Source organism: Acomys minous (assembly GCF_964271855.1).
Source record: "Acomys minous genome assembly, chromosome: 12".
Classification (NCBI taxonomy): Eukaryota; Metazoa; Chordata; class Mammalia; order Rodentia; family Muridae; genus Acomys; species Acomys minous.
In genome coordinates this window covers 26,364,867-26,386,294 of record NC_140493.1, presented here as the reverse complement: position 1 = coordinate 26,386,294, position 21,428 = coordinate 26,364,867, and the positions used below count along the sequence as shown (strand labels likewise).

Below are 21,428 nucleotides of genomic sequence, written 5' to 3'. Positions count from 1 at the left end.
CCACGAGGTCCTAGTGGAAAGCAGGTTCTGTTGCATAACTGTGCAAGCTCAGGCAGCTAGGGCATGGATGAGGACCTCACGGTGGGGACAAGGCGCTGAGGGCACAGGAAAGACCGCAGGGTCTGAGGAAGAAGCAAGAAGAGGAAGGGAAGGGTGGCAAGGCTTTCAGGGTGTGGAGAAGCAAAGAGGAATTTAGGGTGGCCGCTGGTTCCAGTGGAGGACACCTGTCCTTAGGGTGGTGGTGGAGTACTGTCCAGGTGGCACAGACACACACTCACACCTGCCAGTCTTCATAACCAGTGACGTGCAATGTGATAGTCTGTCAATGAGCGCTGGTTCTCAGGCTGTCGCCCAGCCTGCTGGTGACACTAGCACCATCTGCTCCCAGCCAGGGACACGCGGGCATCACGTGCTACCTGTCAGGACCTGGTAGGGAGCAGCTTTCTCGTCTTTCCACTTTCTGCTTTTAAAAACACATCAGTGTGGGGCTCACGGTGGGAGTTTTGACAAGGATGGGAGGCACCTTTCCAAATGCTTTGCAGTGTTAAAAATGCACATAAAGTAGCTGGCTTGAAAAGAAGCAGCCAGAGGTGCAAAAAGCTCAACGCACCGCCCTGACCCGGGAGCGCAGGGTGCTGCTTCTGCTGTGCACTCTGGAGCACTTTCGCTTCCTGGAGCTTCCCAAAATAAGTACTGGCTCCCTCCAGCTCCCCCCATGCTTGGTGCCCTGTCTATGGCCTGGTCCTCAAAGAGAGCTCATCTTTCTGAGAGGTCAAAGCCTCCTCAGCACTCGGCTATTACTCTGGCAGAGCCCACCAGGCAAACAAGGGGCCAAGCATAGGTATTTGTCCCCAGTTCCATTGCAGAGCTGACTGGCTGTTCCCAGGAGGTTAGAGGAAGCCCAGAAGCCCAGACCCGCTCAGCTGAGAGCCAGCCAGGTTCTAGGCAGGGGACATATAGACACCTAAAGCTGCAGTCCTGGAAAGAAAACCAAAATGGTAGAGGAAGTTCCAGTGAGGAACAGCAGTGAGTAGGGTCTCCATGTGCTGGAAGCTCGGCAGCCTTGGGGTGCAGCTGACAAGGCTTCCTTGCATGCCCCTCTATGTGACCTCCTGGCACCCAGGGAGGGGAAAGCAGGGCACAAATAATTAGATACAGAGGGCTAGGTATGGTAAGGCACACCTTTAATCCCAGCACTCAGGAGCCAGAGGCAGGTAGATCTCTGTGAGTCTGAGACCAACCTGGGCTACATAGTGAGTTCCAGGACCCCCAGATCTACATAATGGAAAGGCCCTGTCTTTAAAAAACAAACAAAAGAAAAAGTTACAGAGACCTCCCTTGACTAGGAACATGTAGGTAGCTAGCTAGTCAGCAGCAGAAAATAGAGATCGCACTTGCCTCTCTTTGGCCTGGGGACACTGAAGTCCCTCAAGAAGCCAGGGTTAGCCATGTAGTCTGAGACTAGACTTCTCTTCCTCATTGAAGGAACTATCAGGCTCTTTGTGCCCTTAGCAAGTCTAGCCAAGCAAGGACACAGGCCCCAGGCCAAATTACAAGGCAAGAGTGCAGGAACTGAGCTATCTGAATAGCAGATAGACCTAGGCTAAACTTCAGAAAGCCAGGAAAGCTTTAGCCATGGCTAGTGCTGACTCTGTCCTTAAGGGCCTGGAGGGGTGGCCAGGAGAGGAGTTAGTGCCCCATCCCTCCTGTGAAGGGTTGTACTTTTTTGTTGAAGTCAAAGGTTTGCTGACACTAGGGAAGGAAATTTATTTCTTTAATTATGACTACTGTAAGTGGGCCAGTCAGCGGTAGTGCACAGTTGGGAGCAATATACCTTCTTCACTGTGGGGTGGGGGCCATGGTGGGGGGGCGGGCAGCAGGTGCTATCTAGCTCACAGATCATCTCCCCTAGCTCAGAAGGAAGGGTATGATTTTGCCAGGCTGTGTCTCGCAACATACACCACATCCCATCCCAAGGAGGGAAAGGCTAACTAAGCCCTAGGAGGGTCCCAGAGTGGCTGCCAAGGCTTAGGTAGATAGGTCAGGGACAATGACGGTCCTGACTGGGTTGAGCCTTGGCCAAGAGCAGGGACAGGAGTAGAGGCAGTGGCAGAGAGGCCCCTGAGACTCCCGCCTTGCTCTCATCGCGCATTTCCTTAGATAACCGGGTGTCTGTTAGGGCACCAGGGAACAAGGCTTCAAGGGTTTTGGGAACAGAGATTCCTTCTTAATTGGATCTACAACAAAGAAAGGGGCAAAAAGGCCAGGCCCTGAGGAACTGTTCACAGCACAATGATGTGGAAGGAAGCTGTGAGTATGGGAAACAGGAAGGCAGAGTGTACAGAACTTAGCCCTTGGCCCCTGGTCACAGGAGCAGACGTAGCTTCCCAGGGAGAAGTGACAGGGAAGCAGCCCAGCCCTCTCTGTAGTTTAGAACCCACCATCTCCCAGTGAAGGGCATTTGACTATGAGAGGCCAAGTCTAACACTGCCACCTGCCCTCTCAACCTCCCCCAGACATGCATGATAAGAAGCTCAGGTGCCTGATGTAGCCCCATGCCCTAGGCCCATCCAACCTGTACAGTGCAAATCAGGGCATAGCACAAGATGGCTAGTCCCAGGATCTGAGGACAGGACCATGTGGCATTCACTATATAGTGATGGTGGTCACTATGGAGAGATGAGAGGGCTTGTTTCCCAGCCCAAGATTCTGGCCTAATCCCAAGCCTTGGTGCTTAGAAAGTCTAGAGTACGAAACAGTATTGGAGTATGAGACAGAGAAAAAAAAAAAAAAAGCACAGGGAGACCACACTGGGTATTGATGGGGAAGTGGAGACCTAAGGCATATAAGAGTCAGGGCAGACTCCTGGGCTACTACCTCAGTTCTCAAGAGTTTATTCGGGAGGCAGAGGCAGGCCTCACAGGATCTCTATGAGTTCAAGGCTATCCTGGTCTACAAAGTGAGTCCAGGACAGCCAAGGCTACACAGAGAAACCCTATCTTGAATAACTGGGGGAAAAAAAAAAGAAACAAAGAAAGAAAGAAAGAAAAAGAAAAGAAAAGAAAAAACTCGAGGCTGGAGAGATGGCTCAGAGGTTAAGAGCACTGTCTGCTCTTCCAGAGGTCCTGAGTTCAATTCCCAGCAACCACATGGTGGCTCACAACCATCTATTCCCTCTAATGTTACCCTCTTCTGGCCCGCAGGTGTACATGCAGATAGAGCACTACACATAATAAATAAACAAATCTTTAAACAGAAAGTAAGAAAGAAAGAAAGAAAGAAAGAAAGAAAGAAAGAAAGAAAGAAAGAAAATAAGAAAATTAATTTTTCAGGCTCTCCTACACCAAAAGGAGTAAATCTCAGGAGCCATGGTCCCTGTGCATCTTGCCTAGAGAAGAGCATCTGAAACTCCATGCCTGAAGAGCAGCTCTGGAGAACAGCCTGGCAGGGCCACAGAAGCTGGCTTTCCCAAATGGGATGGTCCCTGTGTCTGCTGTCCTGGGCTCTGCCTTCTCCCAGGTTGAGCTCTTCTCCTCTCAGCCCCTCTGGTGAGTGAGTAGGGCTGCTGGGCACAGCTGAGCCTCTGCAATCCCACAGCAGCCCATAATCTTGCCTTATTTTTGATGGGCAAAGAAGAGGGTAAAATTGGATTGAAACCAAAATACTTTTCTAGTTAATTTGTACAATAAGCACATCCAAAGCATTTCCTTCTCCTCAGCCTGTCCCCAAGCTGCAGGGGGCTTGCAGCAGTGGTGGTGCCTGCCTCCAGATACAGTTGGTGAGGCGTCACCAATGTGATTAGGGGTGCTGTGGCCCCAGGTGTTCGCTCACCCGGGCATGTTTACCATACCTGGTTCATCTTTTGTCTAAAAGCAAAACACAGGCGCTCCTGCATGGTCTCCCTCAGAAAATCTGGGGCTGCTCAGCCAAGCAAGAGGCAAGCGCCACTCAGACTCCCAGGAGACACCAGGGTTTCAGAGCCTCCCAACACCACCCCCACTCCGGCTTCTCCTTTAGTTTCATAAGGGATAACTCCTAAACCCCTGTGCCCATCCAGGACTCTGGGTGCATCTGCTCTTCAGCTAAGCTCCGGGACCCTGGCCTTGGCCCCCTTACATGGCTATGCCCACAGCTGCGCGCACACTAGTATTCAATGCCCTCCCTATGCCCCCATCATCCCACCTCACCTGGGCGGAGGAGGGTCCTGCTGCCATCACTGGGCCGGCTGGAGGTCTTGGAGAGCTTGTTAGCAGACACCTTGTAGAGAACCCCTCCAATGCAGCGATATCCTTTGTTACGCCACCGAGGAGAACCAAGTGGGGCTTTCCCACCCCCAGTGATGGCTGGACGAAGGCGGTTCAGCACCAGGGACCTATAGAGACAACAAAGTGTTTATCCAACATGGCCCAAAATAAGCTATAGATTTGGTGGTCAGTGTTAAACCCAGCCTGAACCCCCTGCTGTATGCAATGTATTGTAGTCGGGGAAGCGGGGGGGGGGGGGGATCCAGCTGCTGCCAAGAGACCTCTGCCCACTTCCCTCTCATGGAGACACTTCTGTGGCGGCAGCCAAGGACTTCTGACAAGAAATCCCAAGGCAAAGTATTTAAAAAGCTGTCTAGAAAATCATGAGGCCCCAAAGGGCCTCAGAGAAGAATGGGCTCTTCTAACACACACCTGTCCATGGAGGCTGACTCCTAGCCTAGCCATTGCTGAGTATCCCTATGCTGGCGAAGTTCCCTGGGGCTGTCTGGGCACCTGCATTTTGCAAAGTAGTGCAGGGCGCTGGCCCCTTGGCACCAGTATATGACTCCCACTTGGTTCCTGACGAGGTCAGTGCAGACACTGACTGCCCCAGGACAAGAAATGTCATGGAATCAACAGTGACTGTTGCTTATGCCCTTCTCTTTATCCACTGCTCAGAGAACTCTGTGCTGAGGGTGTGTGTGTCCAGTCTCACAACTTCACCAGGCCCACTGGGTAAGACAGAAAGTGCTATTCAATCTAGGCACTGGTGGCACACACCTTTAATCCCAGCACTTGGGAGGCAGAGGCAGGTGGATCTCTGAGCTCAAGACCAGCCTGGTCTATAGCGAGTTCCAGGACAACCAGGGCTACACAGAGAAACCCTTCTCTCAAACAAATGAAAACGACAGAGAAAGCGAGAGAGGGCCGGGGGTGGGGGTGGGGACAGAAAAAGAAATTGCCGCTCAAGAGGCAGCTGTAGGATTGGGGGGTTTGAGAACAGACCTGAGCTAGGTCAGTCTTGGACCTCAGAGACCAAGATTTCCTTCCAAGATTTCAGGCCTACCAGACACCTGAGGGCTCCCTGGGACTCAAGCACTAAACAAGCTGAGAAAGGGCCTTGATGTTGCAATCACTCAGTCTTCCACGAATGTGACAGCCCCTGCCTAACTGTGAAGTTAGCAGGCTGTCCCCAGGGAAGGAGCTTGGTGTCCCAGCAGCCAGGTGAGCCCAGGGGGCTCAGCATGCAGCCAATCTTCAAGCTACATTTTCATGGATGCCTTGTTTATGTAAATCAGACACTGCTTATCACATGATCACAGCCTCCGTGCACTGCCCTCTAGTGGCAAGTGTGAGCAATGAACAGCAGCTGAGCACACAGAGGCCTTCATAAGAGCAGTCCCCACCCCCCAGAGAACAGCTAGGATGGAAGGTAAGGGCAGCATATCCAGCCCAGTACCGGGCTGTGACCCTCTCTTCTAGATCTCACAAGGTACCCTAACTGGCTCCCATGACCTTGTGGTCTATCCAGGCCTATCTCCTGAGGGAAGCAAGGTCTGAAGTCTCTCAGGATCCCACGGCTGTAAGACCCTTCTCCAGCCAAGCAGGTATCTCCAGAGCTGAGCTGTAGAGTAACAGCCAGAAGGGGTTTGCTTGCTTGCCTTGCCAAGACACCTGCTGCACTGCCCACCATGGCTGGCCCTGCCCACCCAGGGGCAGCCATCCAGAAAGAAAATCACTGGGAGAGGGCCAGCCATGTACTTGGGCTCAGCTACCATTCAGCGCCATAGCCTTTTTGAGCTTTGGTCTTTCCACTTGCAAGTTGGGATAGTCTTGCCAGCCAGTGGCCTCAGAGGGCTCATTAGTGAGATAATGTGAGCAAAGCGAGCCAGACACCAGGGGACCAAAGCTGCGGTGTAAGTACAAACACAGTGGTGGGGAGGCCACAGAAGGCACTTAACCCAGTTTCTCTTAATTAAAATTCAAGTTCACAAACACCAATCTTGGAGGGAAAGAGTCCTGCCAAGAAGCCAGGCTGCAGTGATCAGTCAGCCTGGCCTCTCACTGCCCCCACCCCATCACACACTTCATCAGCCCTCTACTGGGTACCATCTGGGTTAGAGAGGGGCATCCTGTGAGACTGGGACCTCCAGGCTCTAGTCTACAAACTTTGTACCCTTGGCTTTAACTGGCTATGAGGAAAGCCCAACCAAAAGAGATCTTCTACTGTACCAGCCCCTTCCTTGTCAATCCTACCTGTCAGTCCTGGAGGCTTGTTGGTATGTCCTGACCTCTCCATCAGAGCTGTGCCTCTTCACAAAGGGATGCTCAGATTAGTCCCAAATCCTCGGCTAAAATAAACTGGTACTAGAGCAGGGGCTGCTGGAGTTTGCCCAAGCCAAGCTGGCTCCTCACTATCCATAAGGAAGATACCCCTGCAACCACCAGCCTGGGGCTAGAGTAGCTTTCAGAGGAAGAGAAGACTGGGAACTGCAGAGTACCATTCTGTAGCAGTGACCTCTCCCTAGCTTCTGGCCACTTTACAACTGAAGTTAGAAGCCAGCTCGGGTCCTTACCAGAAGATCTGATGAACCCGACTGGGGTACATGCAGGCTCTCTTTTCATAATACTCCCAAGCACCTCTCCCACCTCTATCCATTGTATAGCTGGCTATACAATATGAGCAAATACACAGCCACTAGAAATATGAGGCTTAGGGCCAGGCATGGGAGTGCACGCCTTTAATCCCAGCACTCAGGAGGCAGAGGCAGGCAGATAGCTGTGAGTTCAGGGCTGGCCTGGTCTACAAAGTGAGTCCAGAACAGCCAAGGCTACACAGAGAAACCCTGTCTTGAAACACAAAAAAGAAAGAAAGAAAGAAAGAAAGAAAGAAAGAAAGAAAGAAAGAAAGAAAGAAAGAAAGAAAGAAATACGAGGCTCGGAAGACAAGCATACTTATGCTCAACTACAATCTGGGGCCCAGCCCTGTGAGAACACACCTGCTGCTCTCCCTCTAGAGGCATCTTAGAGGGCTGGGTAATGTACCATGAGCTCTGAATGCGATTTCTATCTATTCCTCCCTAGGTGTAGCTACAGAAAAGGAGCCATAGGTTAAATGAGTGTTAAGGCAACCACAGACCTAGCCAGGCCCAGACAGAACTATAGTGTTACTTTACTTCTTCATACACCTCCCCAAGAAGGAATCCTGCAGACCCTCCCTCATGCATCAGAGAGTCTTGAGTTGGGGACTGTCAAGGGCCAGTACCAAGGAAGCAGGAGTCAGGAGCCAGCACAGGGCTCTGGCTAGACTAGGATGCCTCAGCTGCCCAGGCCTGCTTCCCACTGCCTTCGCTCTCAGATGAACAAGCCAGTTTTCCATGATTGGTCTTCAGAGCTGAAAGGCTCATCTGCAGTTACAATTCTTCCCAAGACAGTCTTAGTTATTCCGTGTGTTTATTTTGTTTTAGTTTGCCTGGCTTTTTTGAGACAAGGCCTCACTATGTAGGCCAAAATGACTTCAAACAAGAGACATTCCTGCCTCTCTCAGCCTCTTGAGTGCTGGGATTACAGGTGTTCACCATCACACCTGGCTTGACATGTTTAAATTCTTATGGATATCAGGAAATATCCATTTGTCCCTTTCTCTTTCTGCCTTAAAACAACAACAACAACAACAACAACAACAACAGCAGCAGCACACCTGCTCAGGAGATGGGAGTAACATCTGTGGCCATGTGTGGATCCACCTGGGCAAGATATAGAACAGCAGCCCCTCTCTTCTTATCCCAGACTGTATGTGCAGCGGCCTGTGGAGCCAGGACCTGCAGGGACAAGTGCTACCTGCTGTTCTGCTCAACCGAGAGCCTGGAAGCCTTGTGTGGAAAAGCTACATTTGGGATATTGATATGAATGAAAACTCAAGGAGATCTGGCGTTAGACCCTAGGGCTTAACCAGGTCAAGGCAAAAGCCTTTCTCTCACCCATCCACCCACGTTCCTGCCAGCTCACTGGCTTTGGAAGCCGCAGCAGAGGGCACCAGGTGGGGCCTTGTAGCTTTTTACTGCCATGGGTGTCACAGCACTCCAGTAAATTGTTACCCTAATGGAGAGGACAGCCTTTGGAAACGAACTGTACAGAGAAGAGGGGATAAAATTAATGAGATAATAGCAGGGCCAAGGACCCTGCAAACGCCTGGCCTCACGGCGTGGCTCTGTAATTCCTTTTCTGCAACGGGAGCCGCAGATCTAAAGGCTTCTCCCATCCGTCCGGCAGGCCCATGCCGCCAGGAAATTTCATTAACGCTGGAAAATAGGAAAGGTATTAAGCGTGGATAATGAAGGCCAGGGAGGGAACAGTGCCTTAAGATAGTCTTCTTTCTCGCCTTTGTAATGGGAGGCATGAACTTTCCCTTCAAATCCATTTCTAATCCATTTGAAATACTACAGCAAATTATCTTTCCTTCAGCCCGAAAGCGGCCAGCCAATTTACTCCGAATAGAAGTGACAATGCCCCAGGATTTATCACCATAACCTTGACTACACCAGGGTGAGGTTGGGCCTCCCCTCTTACCCTTGGCGGGGAGGGGGGGGGACACACAAAGGATGGGGCAGGGGGAGATAACATTTTAAATGAAAAGCAGTGATAATGGGGAGAAAGACACACACCTCAAAAGTAGGAGTGGTTTTTCCCCCGTTCTTTTTTTTTTTTTTTTAAAGAAAAAGAAACACACACACACACACACACACACACAAAACATTAGTGCGGTGTGTCCAGTTCCTTATGAGCAGTGGAAACTTCCAAGCCTGATGCTGTCTGGGCTGGCAAGGGGCAGTGATGCAGTTGAGGGTACCTGGGTGACTAAGCCTGGTCCTTCCCTAGCTTTATAGGGTCTGGACACAACAGAATGCTCCAACACTTGGATGATCAGCAGCAGCCTGCAGCTCAGTGGACAGACATTTAGCAGACAGCTCTCTCTAACCAACTGCCCACCTGACCCTCTTGGGCATAACCCTTCAGGCTGTCTGGCCTCCGCAACCCAGGCTCCGGGCCCCATGCTCTGGGCTCTGTTATGTCCTCATGCATTGGATCTTGACACGCAACACACTACTGTCTTAGACACCAGTGTGACCAGTACAGATGCAGCCCAGGTGGAAGGACACCGAGGACCCTGGAGGAGACCTGCACAGGGCACAGTCAGGTGGTATGGAGAGGCCCAGGCCACAGCCAAGTGATTCTAAACTTGGAAACCCACACATGCCAGGTCCAAAGGCATCTTTGAACAACAGACTCTGAGACCAAAGCTGGGTCTCTACAAAGACTGGTGATGAGGGAAGAGAGTTACTCTAGTAGCTGGGGCAAGGAGGTACGGCCATTACAGAGAAGAGGCCCAGAGGGCTGGGATGGGACCTGAAGTTCATTTCCTTTCAGAGTACCAGACAGCACAGATAGAGAGAAAAGATCTGATCCTTAAAAGTAAACTGAGGTGAAGGCAGTGGGAGTCCCACTCAGACCCTCCTCCCTCCCCGCTCTGCTCTGGCTCCTGCTGCTGTACACTACACTCCAGTCTTGCCTGTTCAAATAAAACAGGTGGCTAGGCAAAGCACTTGACATGCAAATATGTAGACCAGAGTTCAATCTCTGGCACACATGTAAAATGCCAAGCACTGGGGTGTATTCTTATAATCCCCGTACTAGGGAGGCAGGTCCCAGGGGCTCACTGGCCAGCCTGCTTGGCTGACTTGGTGAGCTCTAGACCAGTGACAGACCTTGTCTCAAAAAGCAAGGTGGGAGCCAGGTGTCAGCATTCGGGGAGGCAGAGGCAGGCGGATAGCTGTGAGTTTGAGGCCAGCATGGTCTACAAAGTGAGTCCAGGACAGCCAAGGCTACACAGAGAGACCTGTCTCAAAAAAAAAAAAAAATCAAGGTGGGTGGATCCTGAAGAACATTATCTAAGGTTGGCCTCTGGCCTCCATGTATATGTACATGTTTGTGCACACACACACACACACACACACACACACACACACTTATTTGCACATATACATGTATCCACAAACCCATGAACATACTTCTCCCCAACAAGAAATAAACAAAAGACATCATTGCCAAGGTCCAAGCAATACTTTTTAATATTTACTTCTGCACTTACCTTCTGCCCTCTAATCTGTCCGCCTCCATCCCCAGTACCTTCTGCTTCCCAAATCTCTAGGAAACAAAAGCCTGGCCACCTTCCCTCCAGCCTCTCCTATCTGTCCTCTGCTGATGCCCTAGAACCTAACCTAGCTTTTACTGGTTCCAGTTAAGGGTCCCCTTCACCCACTCTTCCCTGACCATCTGTCTGAAACTACACAACTGATAAAGCTCCTCCATTTCTTCATTCTCTATGTATCACACGACGTCCATAGGGCTCTTGAGTCCTTGCTAGTCATGTTCAAACCCTTCCTCTCTCTAGTCTAGATTTCCAGTTACTCTAGACAGTTGCAGAACCTACAAAGTAGTGTGTCCCCTAGTACTGGGCCTTTGCAGTGTCCCTCTGCCTGAAGACATGATTGGATCTGGGTCCAAGCTCAGGCATTATGTCCTTGGGGGAGCCTTCCTCAGTACCCAGTGAGGGTGAGACACTCACAGCCTAGAAAAGATATGGGTTCTACACGGTCAGTTGTCTATCATCCAGGACTTCCAGGGGACAGGCCTGTGCTGTGTGGATTGTGGGAAGCACTAGAAACCTGTGCTATTGGACACATGCCAGGTGGGAGCAGAGCTGTGGGGTATGGGGTTCCTAGGATCTCTCAGGAAGGACAGGGACAGGGTGTGTCTGAAAACTCTGGTCAGTTACAGGCAGGGATAGGAGACAGAACAAGGAGGACTTTCTGGACAGGGCAGGGAGATCTGGCAAACAAGGTACCTATCTGTACATCAAAGGCTGAGCACCAAGGAAGCAATGGAGGGTCAGAGGTCACATGAGGGCAGAATGGTGACCCCAACACTGTTAGCCAGAAAAGGCAGCATGTGGGGCCAGGCTGCCCAAGCTGGAGGTGATGGAACAGGAGTTGGGCAGGCTGGCTGGGGGAGCAGAGAAAACAACCAGGGAAGCATTTTTCAGGAAATGGAGCACGGTTTTTGAAGCTTGGAGCTGAGCGACCAAGAGTGCGCAGTCAGCAGAAGAGGCAGCTTGCACGGCGAATCCCCAAGTAGGTCAGGCGGAGCCGCCGTGACAGGCACTAAACTGCTTAGCAGAGCTTTCCACCAGAAACCGACCGCCCCACCCCAGCCATTCAGCTCAGGAGAGTGAGCTAGTATGTGTGCCTGTGTGTGTGCAAGTACACGAGTGTGTGTGTGTGTGTGTGTGTGTGTGTGTGTGTGTGTGTGTGTGTGTACTAAGCAATATAAACACTCCTTTCCTCTGGTGCTACTGCTACCTAAGGTTTCAGTGCCTGCACATCTTGGGCAGGGCGGCACAGGAAATGCTCTGGAAGACAGAAGCCTCACTCAATAGGCTTATGTCAATGACCTGGACAAGCCAGCACCTCAGGTTCCCAAGATGGAGACAGTCCTGGGGAGAAGACTACCAAGGCCATGAGGGACGAGCAGAGCAGAGGCCTAGGAAGACTCACTATCCCTGGGATGCAGGAACTATGTATAAAGGAAAAGGGCAATCTTGCGGGGGGACAGGGGGGCACAGCGAGGGTAAGGATATGCATAGAGAAGGCTGACTGTGTGTACTGTACTGAAGGAACGAGGTTAGCCTGGGGCAGGTGAGACACCTGACAGGCAGGGATGCAAGTGCACGGCTGTTGGTGAAGGAGGTGGGACAGAGTTGGCTAATTAGGATGCAAGGTTGACCCATGAACAGGGCCCCAAGAAGAGCCCTCCTATGTCACCCAAGGACTTTTCAGGGTATCACTTCTTGAGGGAATCCTGCTTCACCCTCTCCCCGCCCCGTCTCTCTCTCCTCCCTCTCCCTCTCCCCTCCCTCCTTCCCTCCCTCTCTCTCTCTCTCCCTCCCTCCTTCCCCCCCCCCCACACGAGTGAACAACAGTGGTTCAGGGGCACCCCTTGCCAGCCCAGCCCAGTGGTGGTAGGTGAAGTTAATTGCACTGTGTCCATTACAAATGCCGCTGCCCTATTACGAGGGGCTGGGCGATTTTATGTACTTTATGTGCTCACGTCTATTCAATTGGTATTTCGATCAATGGATACATTACAAGCTTTCCCTTTAAGAGCCTAATAAACAACAAGATGGAAAGTAAAATTCTCCATAAAATGACACTTTTAAAAATCCATTTCGGCTGAAGCTATTGGTGTTTTGTATGTTAGCTGCAAAAAACAGGTATTGCTAGGCCTTAATGGCCTTACTCAGAGTGCAGAGTTCAGCAACATGGGTAAAGAGGCTGGGGCCCAGTGGCCAACACAATTACCCCTGGTGGTTATGGCCGGTATATACCACAGGCAGTGCCCCCTGTCCTCCTCAACTAAGCACCAGTTTTCTCACATCGTCAGCCCAGGACCCACTCAATACCGATGTGCCAGCTGCTGAGGGGCATGGCTAGGCCCTCAGGTATTCATAGGTTATACTATTTCATTAGAGCCACAACAATGCTCTTCCACTATACCATGGGAAAGCCCTCCAAGGCTGTACAGGGACTCCACTCGGCTCCCTGTATGAGGGGAGCCTGACTAAGAAGTGGCCTCTAAACACCAGGGAAAGACCATGAGGCTCAAAAATAACACTCATTAGAGTTAGAGGGTTGAACAGGTAAATGCACATGGAAATTAATATCCTTCCAAGATGTCAGCAAAAGCCAGGTGGAATGAATACACATGGAAGAAAAAGTAGGAAGAACTCAGAAGAAGTTCACAGCAGGTGTGTCTGGCCCACGTGTGGAGTTACAGTAGCACCCCCGTGGCACTGAGAACAGGAAACACACACAGCAAAGCAGGGCCTTCCAGACTGTGCAAGAAACAGAATACTAAAAAGAAAGTGAGATCTTGTTGCTTAAGAGGATGGCTATTGGGGAAGGCCACAAACAGGAACCAGTATTCCAATGTTCATCTTGAAGAACAAGTGCTAAGCAACAATTCCAATGAACAACCCACCAGCAAAAATAGTGGCGTCAGAAACAGCCCTAGTGCTTAAGGGCCTGAATGAAAACTGATGCCCATATACTTGGAAGAGTTAAGGGAGCTCCTTTTTTATTTCCTTTGGGAGACAAAACTGTCGACCTACCCCATAAAATAAAACTCAGCCCAAGAAGGATTATAGAGATGCGACTTCCAAGTTTCTGGAAGAAAATATGACCTTGGATAGGCAAATCTTTCTTAAACAAGATACAAAGAATACTACTCATAAAAGAAAAGAATGCTAAATCGGAGCACCCTCACACTCAGGGAGGCAGAGGAAGGAGGATCTCTGTGAGTTCGAGACCAGCCTGGTCTAGAAAGTGAGTCCAGGACCGCCAAGGGCACACAGAGAAACCGTGTCTTGGGGGGGAAAATCACTCTTCATATTGCTGGTGCAGCTCAGCAAGAGAGCATTTGCCCAGCATGTACAAGACCCTGGTTTTATCCCCAACAATATAAACAGCAAGCCCTAGAATGCAAGCAGATAGCTAGGAGAAGAAGGTGCCCAGAATATGTACAGTACTTCGGCAAATCAATAAAAAGGCAAACACAACAAAAATAGGCAAAAGACTTGAAGAACTCCATGAAAAATTACAACCACAGAATACTAAGTGTGGGAGACACTCAGCATCATTTACTTGTTAAGATATATAAATGAAGCCTTCAGTGACAGGGCTGGCAGGGTGGCTTAGCAGGTTAAGGCTCTTGCTGCCAAGCCTAACAACCTGAGTTCAATCCCTGAGACCCACACAGTAAAAGGAGAAAATAGAATACCACAAGTTGTCATTTGACCTCCTTTTATGCACGTGAGTGCTCTCTTCTCTCTTCTTCTCTCCTCTCTCCTCTCTCCTCTCTCCTCTCTCTCTCTCTCTCTCTCTCTCTCTCTCTCTCTCTCTCTCTCTGAGATGCAACCACACACCAGCAGCACGGCCCCAATGAGAAAATGCAGGGCACTATAACATTATGCTGTCTGTAGCTGACTGCAGTGTGGGGCAGCAGCACAGGAGCTGGCTGGTTGGCTTACCTACCAATCCTTTCATTCATGCCGAGGCTAAACTCCGTGGACATGAAGGTTCCTGTCACCTCAAGACATGCCCAAAAAGGCTGAGGGCAGCTCTGTGGGCAGATGCCAAGGCAAAAAGTAACCGAGACACCCATCAACAGCAAAATGGACAGACCATGAGAGAAAACTATGCTACACCCAGCACCCGGAACAGCCTGAGGGCCACTGGTAAGGTGTTCAGCTCACGTTACCCAGCAGAATGCTGCAGCGTGGCTACTTCAACAACAGGAACCTGCTTCCTCCTGAGGCTGGGTCCCAGACCCAGGTGCCACCCACCGGCCTCGGGGGAGGTTCCCTTCCTGGCTCGAGAAGGTGCTATCCCACTGTTCTCTGCTGGCTTGTCTCCAGGTGGGTACCTGTGTCTCTTCCTTGTCTTTTGTGGCCCACTCAGGCTGCCTTAGAGTGGAACACGTATGACCCCAGTTAACTTTGTTCTCACCTAGAGACCTCGTCTGCCAATAAGGCTTTTCCTTATGACTTCCAGTGGGACACAATCCAATCCACAGCAAGAGGCAAACAGAAGTAACTCTCTAGGCCTGCTGTGTGTTTCTCTTACCAGGAAAAGTCCAGAACAGAGCTTTGGAGATCAGAGTGTCGTTGGTAGCGGGTAGGGGTGTCTCTGGAGCTCAACACAGAAACTAAAGCACGGAATCATTAGAAGACTTCACAGAATAGACAAATAGCACCTTCTAGCAGATTAACTTAAACAGAAAAGCAAAACTGAAACTGAGGTAAATGACAAAGGTGACACACTGAACACTAAAAGGGTCCTATGAGTCCATGAAAAACAGGCAAGCTAGAGAGACAAATGAATAATAAACAATGCTGAATTAAAGAACAAAACCAAAACTCAGGAATCCACATCTCTAGAGGGAGTGGCCAACAAAGCTAGGGCAGGGCAGCAGGCGATTTCATTGGTAGGAGATGTCCACCTCCGGACTCTCCGCACTACAATAGCCCTGCACCACACCCATACACCAGCCCAGCCAATGACACTTGCCCTACCAGTGCCGTTAGTATCAGAGTCCTTAGGGGAAGAAGACTACAGCAACAACCATGAAGAAGAATGGTGACCTTAAAGCCAGGCCTGAGGGGGAGCCCAGCTGCCCAGGTAGCAATGGGGTGGTGCCTCCTCTAAGAAGGTTCCTTAGCTGCAAATACCAGAGGACAGCACGGAGTCTGGAAGCATTTGCTCTAGCAGAACCCAGCCTTGCTCTGTCACTCCTAATGGTGACGTATGAGGGCTATCCTAGCACTTCACAGCACTGCTGGTCCACTCTGCTAGGACTACGCAGACCTGGGACAAACGAGAGGGAAGAGCTAGGTCACAAAGCCAACCTCCTTGCAGCTGAGACCCTTGAGACCCACAGGGCACATCGGAGTTGTCCCTCCAGTTTCTGCTCAGGCACCTGCCCAGGCTCTGCAGTTAAGCCCTTGCCCCGCCCCGGCCCGACCTCTCTGACCCAAACATGGAGGGGAGGAGGGACCGTAATTTATGCTCCCGCCTATGCTTTATGGCTTTCTTAATTCAGCTCCTGCTACTATTAATGTAGTTAATGCTGAGATTATATCTATTTTCTGGCGTCAGGCAGAGATTTATTCAAGCCATTTTTCCGGTGGAGGCTCCCACGCTGTTAAATCAAGCACCTTGCCAATTAAGTGCTGACTTGGGAAGTGGACGCAATCTTAACAGGCATCCCACTGCAAATTACACAAGGGACTGCAGCTCTGGGGAGGGGCAGGCAGTCACAGGCACCCTGCTGACTTGAGGAAAGCCTTTAAGAGCCTGGCCTGGTGTTGGCAGTGGCTCGGCAAGAGCTGGGGTCCCAACCTGTCCACCCACCTGCAGGCTGACCATAGTACCTGGGCCTGCTCCTGATACAAAGACATCTCTCCAACTTCACCTCTAATCCATACACCAAGTCAGTGTCACCAGCAAAACACTCCTCAGGATCCCATAAGCCTCAGCTGCGCAGGCAGCACGTGAAGCACCGAGACCGCCAACAGACATAGCAAACGGCAGGCAGGTTAGGGTGGTGTGGAGGACAGAAACCGAAGGACCTAGGAGGAGGAGCTTCCACAGAACACCTGTCTTAGGCTCCAGGCAGAGACAGAGTATTACCCAAGTTCCACATCTGAGAACAGAGCATTATAAGGAGGTAAATATAGACGAGAAGTGACAGGACAAAAAGGGGCCTCACCCTGACCTGGGTCCATGCCCCCTGGGGACACTCTTATACACCATGGAAGCCTCATTTCCTCCTGGAGGTACCGTTAATGACAGAGATGCCACCGCTGGCCACCCTCCTCCCTAGCATGACACAGTGGGGTCCTGTAGTGAATCCACCTGGATCCTAGGTGAGCACCTTGCTGGGAGCACAAGAAATAGTATGATTCCTTCAGACAGCAGCTATCATAGGAGCCTATCCCTAGAAATGCCATGGTCCTCATGTTCTAAGGTGAGGCTACTACCCACCAGCACAACACCAGACCCAGCCTTGAGAGATGAAGCATGTTTTGAGGTAAGATCAGCTGGAAGATTGATATATGGGAAATCAGATATGCTATTGATTATCTGAATGACACTTTACTACTATCTCTAAAACCAGGCTAAAAGGGGTATTTAAAATAGCATTTAATGATGTAAGGCACCCAGGTGGCACTGAGTGACAAAGGTACTTTGTTTCTCCCTGTCAGTAGCATCTCTAGTTTCTCTGTTGTATCTATGTCCAAGGCTATCCATGCCTTCCCCTCACCCTTGGGGCTCAGGAAGCAACTGCAGCTGCATATGGCTAGCACATGTGCCCCCTAAGCTGAAGGAAAGGCCTACAGGCCTTCTGAACGCTCCTTACCAACCATCTTCAGACAAACTGCAAGTTTGTGCCTTCCAGCTGTGTTGTTAAACACTTCATGGTGTGGTCTGTGGTAATGCTGTGGCAGAATCTCACTGAGGCCTTCTTAGGTCTTGGCTCTCAGGATTAACCACAATAGGAAAAGGGGCAGCCATCCACAAACCAGAATGGGGTAAGGTCATACCTGTCTGATGGTGATGTTCTCTACCACAGGCCTATCAAAACAGACAGCACTTTATCACACAAGCCAACAAGAAGGCTAAAGAGGCCAGTCACCTTTACATCCTGTAGATCAGATTCTGCAACATGGGGCTCTGAAACAGGAGCAATACCCAGTGCCTTGGAAGCCAGCCCTGATCTGGGGTCCACAAATTTCTCAGTGGGTCCAAAGATCCCATCACTCTCAGTGCCCTAGCCTCTGCCACCATCCTAACTCATGAAGACTGTCCATGTGTCATAGAGCTGTGGTAGACTCATCCATTGGAGGGGAGAGCATGGCATTACAAGCTTCCTCCAAAGGCTTGGGTCCAGGCCTGACTGGAGGAGGATCAGGGTATGCCCATTTGAGCTATCCCTCAGGCCTATACTCCAGGGAGCATCATCAGGGGCTACAGAATCCATGCACAGCAATCACTCCTCTGCTGGGAAGGCCTCAGCCTCTTTGTGCCAGGCAGCATATTTTGGAGAGCATCTCCCACTTGTACATGGAGCCTTGGGGTCAGGCAATTTGACACAGACAAAGAGGCAGAGGTGAAGGTAGAGAGAGCATGCCACAGACAGAGGGACAAGAGCAAAGAGGAAGAGGAAGCAAAGACATGAAACCGGCAGGCAGTCACAGGGCATCCTGGTCTAAGATTGAGTCAAAAGACACAGACATCACAAAGGCCAGCAGGAGACACAGCCCAGGAGGGGTGTCCATGCACAACCCTGAGCAGGGAGGATGTGCAGGTCCTGCTTTTGCATGGCTCACTGTCCTACTCACTCCCAATGTCCTCATGCTGGCCTGTCTACCGTCAGTGCTATACTAGGGGACAGAGACAATGGATGACCGTGTAAGGCAAGGGAGCATATCGCTGCTGCCTGCTCTGCCTTCCTTCTGCCCCACTGGGCCTCAAAACGGGGCCATTCCAGTCCAGGACCCTGGGCTTCTATGTCCTGTTGGTCCTCGCCTGTACCTCTTGCATGGTCTCATGCACTAGTCATCACTTCCTAGCTTTGTACCAGCAGCCCTGAAAGACTGATAAAGCAGCAGTGGCTGCTGAAGAGGTTGTCATAGGGATTTGAAACTCTGTGAGAAGAGGATCCTGTGGACCATAGCCCTGTCCTACTCTTCCAAAATCTAAGAGGCAGCTGAAGCTGAAGAACAACTTAGGCTCTGCTCCTACCTGGGAATATAGGGGCACTGAAGACTCCACGGAACTCTCAGTCCACACACACGTATCCTGGTCATAGGGACATTCCGGAGCTCACTCAGAAGCTATCTGTTCTGATGCGGAGTGACCAAGCAAAGGAACAGACTTGGGTGCAGAAGCTCTATTTGGCTTCCTGCTCTGGGGCCAGAGTAGGCAAAGCACGGTGTTCATGCACTGCTTGTCAGAAGAGCAGTGCAGTTCAGTCAGAAGATCAGCAGGCACCAACTCAGTCATCAGTACCAGCTAGGCCCTGGCACCAAGAGCTTCCTCCTCAGGGACTCAAGTCTCAGTCTTGTCTCTGTCCCACAGTTAGAAAGGGCTGGGTTTAAAAATCTCTGAGAAGGGGTTGGAGAGATGGTTCAGAGATGAAGAGAACTAGCTGCTCTTGAAGAGGACTGCCGTTCACAATGGTCTATAGCTCCCGTTCCAGGAGATCTAATGCCCTCTTCTGGTCTCTGCAGGCACCAAACATGCAACCGATACACAGATACACATGCAGGCAAAGCACCTTACACATAAATAAAATAAAGTGACAATAGACAAAAAGCTCTCTGAGAGAGTGCCCTCCCTCCCTGAGAATCCTGTATCCCTCAGCTATATCCCAGGTTCAGTGTTGGTCAGGGGGCTAGCTGCTGCCCTGACAAGATGGCTCCCCTGACTGTCCCTCTCTGAAAGGCTTTGAAAGGGCGTGGGCCTCAGCTTTCGTGGAAGCAGCAGGTGTCCGGCTCAGGAGGATGCCACTCAGCCTTACAGCCAGCACTACGGAGGACACAAGCTCAAAGGGCCTGCCTGCCTCAAACAGAAATAAATAACTGAGGCGTGCTTTGAAATGACTTCCAAATTAAGAGTTGCATCCGTGCTGTCAAGCCCCTGCTAGCAACTTCTGTGGCACCTTCCGTGCAAAAACGTATCTCAGCCCATTTATTAGAATGATGAAGGCAAAGGGATCTAAAAATTGCACTCCTTCCTTAATGAGCAGCCGAAGGGATCGGTAAGCATAATTTCAGAAGCCAGTAATATTTTATATAATCGCCGAGTGGTTTAAATTGAAAACCCCCAACTGAATCAATATTTACTGCATTGAAACGAAATGAATAGTAATAAGTCACTAAGCTCCCTGTCCTGTTTCATAAAATAAAAAATTATAAAAATGAGCACAGGCGCAGGGAGGCCATCACATTAACTTTTACAGCACTTGGGGAGCTGTAACGCCTGTTCTCATAAAATAAAAGTCTAAAAAACCTGCCGGAAGAGGCCTCCTTCAACACCACGTGGGGAAGCTTGTGGGGCCAGAGCAGGAGGGGATGAAGGCTCCAGGACTCATCCTCAAGAGCCGTCCCCTGGGCCAGAGAGAGTTCCATGATCTCCTGCTGCAGGCTGACACAACCTGGTGCTGGTGTAGCTCCTTCTGCACGGAGGACAGAAGAGCTACATTGACTGCAACTCCTGTTCCCCAGAGGAATATCCTGCTTCAGTTTCTTTATCTATTTCTCAGATTTCAGAACATCAGATGGAATATGAGTGAGCAGCCTGACAGGGGATACAGACAGGGACCCAAACAGACGCACTCAGGCAAGCATCTCTCCCAGCCTAGGAAGGGACATGAGTGAGTTGGCAGGGACTGGGACCCAGCAAGTGTTCCCTGAGGTATAAGTGTGGGACCAGGGAGTAGAGCACAATGGTATTAGCAGACAGCCTGCCTGAGCGGGGAGTGTGTGCATAGTATACTGTGTGTGTGTACATGGACAGGTGACAGAGGGGGCAGATGGGACACATAGGAAGACAAGCATAAGAATGAGATCCCTAAGCCAGGTGTGGTGGCGCACGCCTTTAATCCTAGCACTCGGGAGGCAGAGGCAGGTGGATCACTGTGTTGAGGGAAATGAAACTTGCATTCCAGGCTTGAACAAATGAACACAGACTGACACTAATGGAATGAGGACTCTCTGGGTTGCAGAAGAGGCACAGACAGGAGGAGGTGGAGGAGGAGGTGCTGGTGCTGGTGGAGGTGATAGTGGAGGTAGTGGTCGTATTGTGGTGATGGTGATGGTGGAGGTGGTGATCATGTTGTGGTGATGGTGGAGGTGGTGATCATGTCGTGGTGATGGTGGAGGTGGTGATCATGTCGTGGTGATGGTGGAGGTGGTGGTCGTGTCGTGGTGATGGTGGAGGTGGTGGTCGTGTCGTGGTGATGGTGGAGGTGGTGGTCGTGTCGTGGTGATGGTGGAGGTGGTGGTCGTGTCGTGGTGATGGTGGAGGTGATGATCATGTCGTGGTGATGGTGGAGCTGGTGATCATGTCGTGGTGATGGTGGAGCTGGTGATCATGTCGTGGTGATGGTGGAGGTGGTGGTCGTGTCATGCTGCTGGTGGAGCTGGTGATCATGTCGTGGTGATGGTGGAGGTGGTGGTCGTGTCGTGGTGATGGTGGAGGTGGTGATCATGTCGTGGTGATGGTGGAGGTGGTGATCATGTCGTGGTGATGGTGGAGGTGGTGGTTGTACAGATGATAGTAATGGTATGCACATATATCCAAGCACAAGCAGATACTGAGATGCAGAAGCAACATGGCAGGGTGTGTTCACTTAGGACTAGGTTTCAACATGATTAATACTTGGCCACAGGAGGCTTTCTACACATTGCAAAGACCAGCCGAGTGTTGACATACCACAAGGAGCAAGGTTTTGTAAAGAAGGGACTGATTCCAGGACCATGGAAGAGAAAGTCCAGGGTGAACC

At 50.8% G+C, this 21,428-nt stretch overlaps 1 protein-coding gene across 4 annotated transcripts in view; it reads right to left on the bottom strand.

Moving 5' to 3' along the window:
• The window catches only part of ZC3H3 (zinc finger CCCH-type containing 3), an 87,868-nt gene that overhangs the window by 26,651 nt on the left and 39,789 nt on the right, over positions 1–21,428 (bottom strand). For all 4 annotated transcript variants that reach the window (XR_014773040.1, XM_084749268.1, XM_084749269.1 and 1 more), the window contains one exon: positions 4,188–4,372. Coding sequence is in view for 3 of the 4 variants with exons in the window: in XM_084749268.1 (XP_084605394.1) it covers positions 4,188–4,372 (185 nt within the window). In the remaining variant the exon portion in view is untranslated. The remainder of the gene's footprint in view (positions 1–4,187; positions 4,373–21,428) is intronic.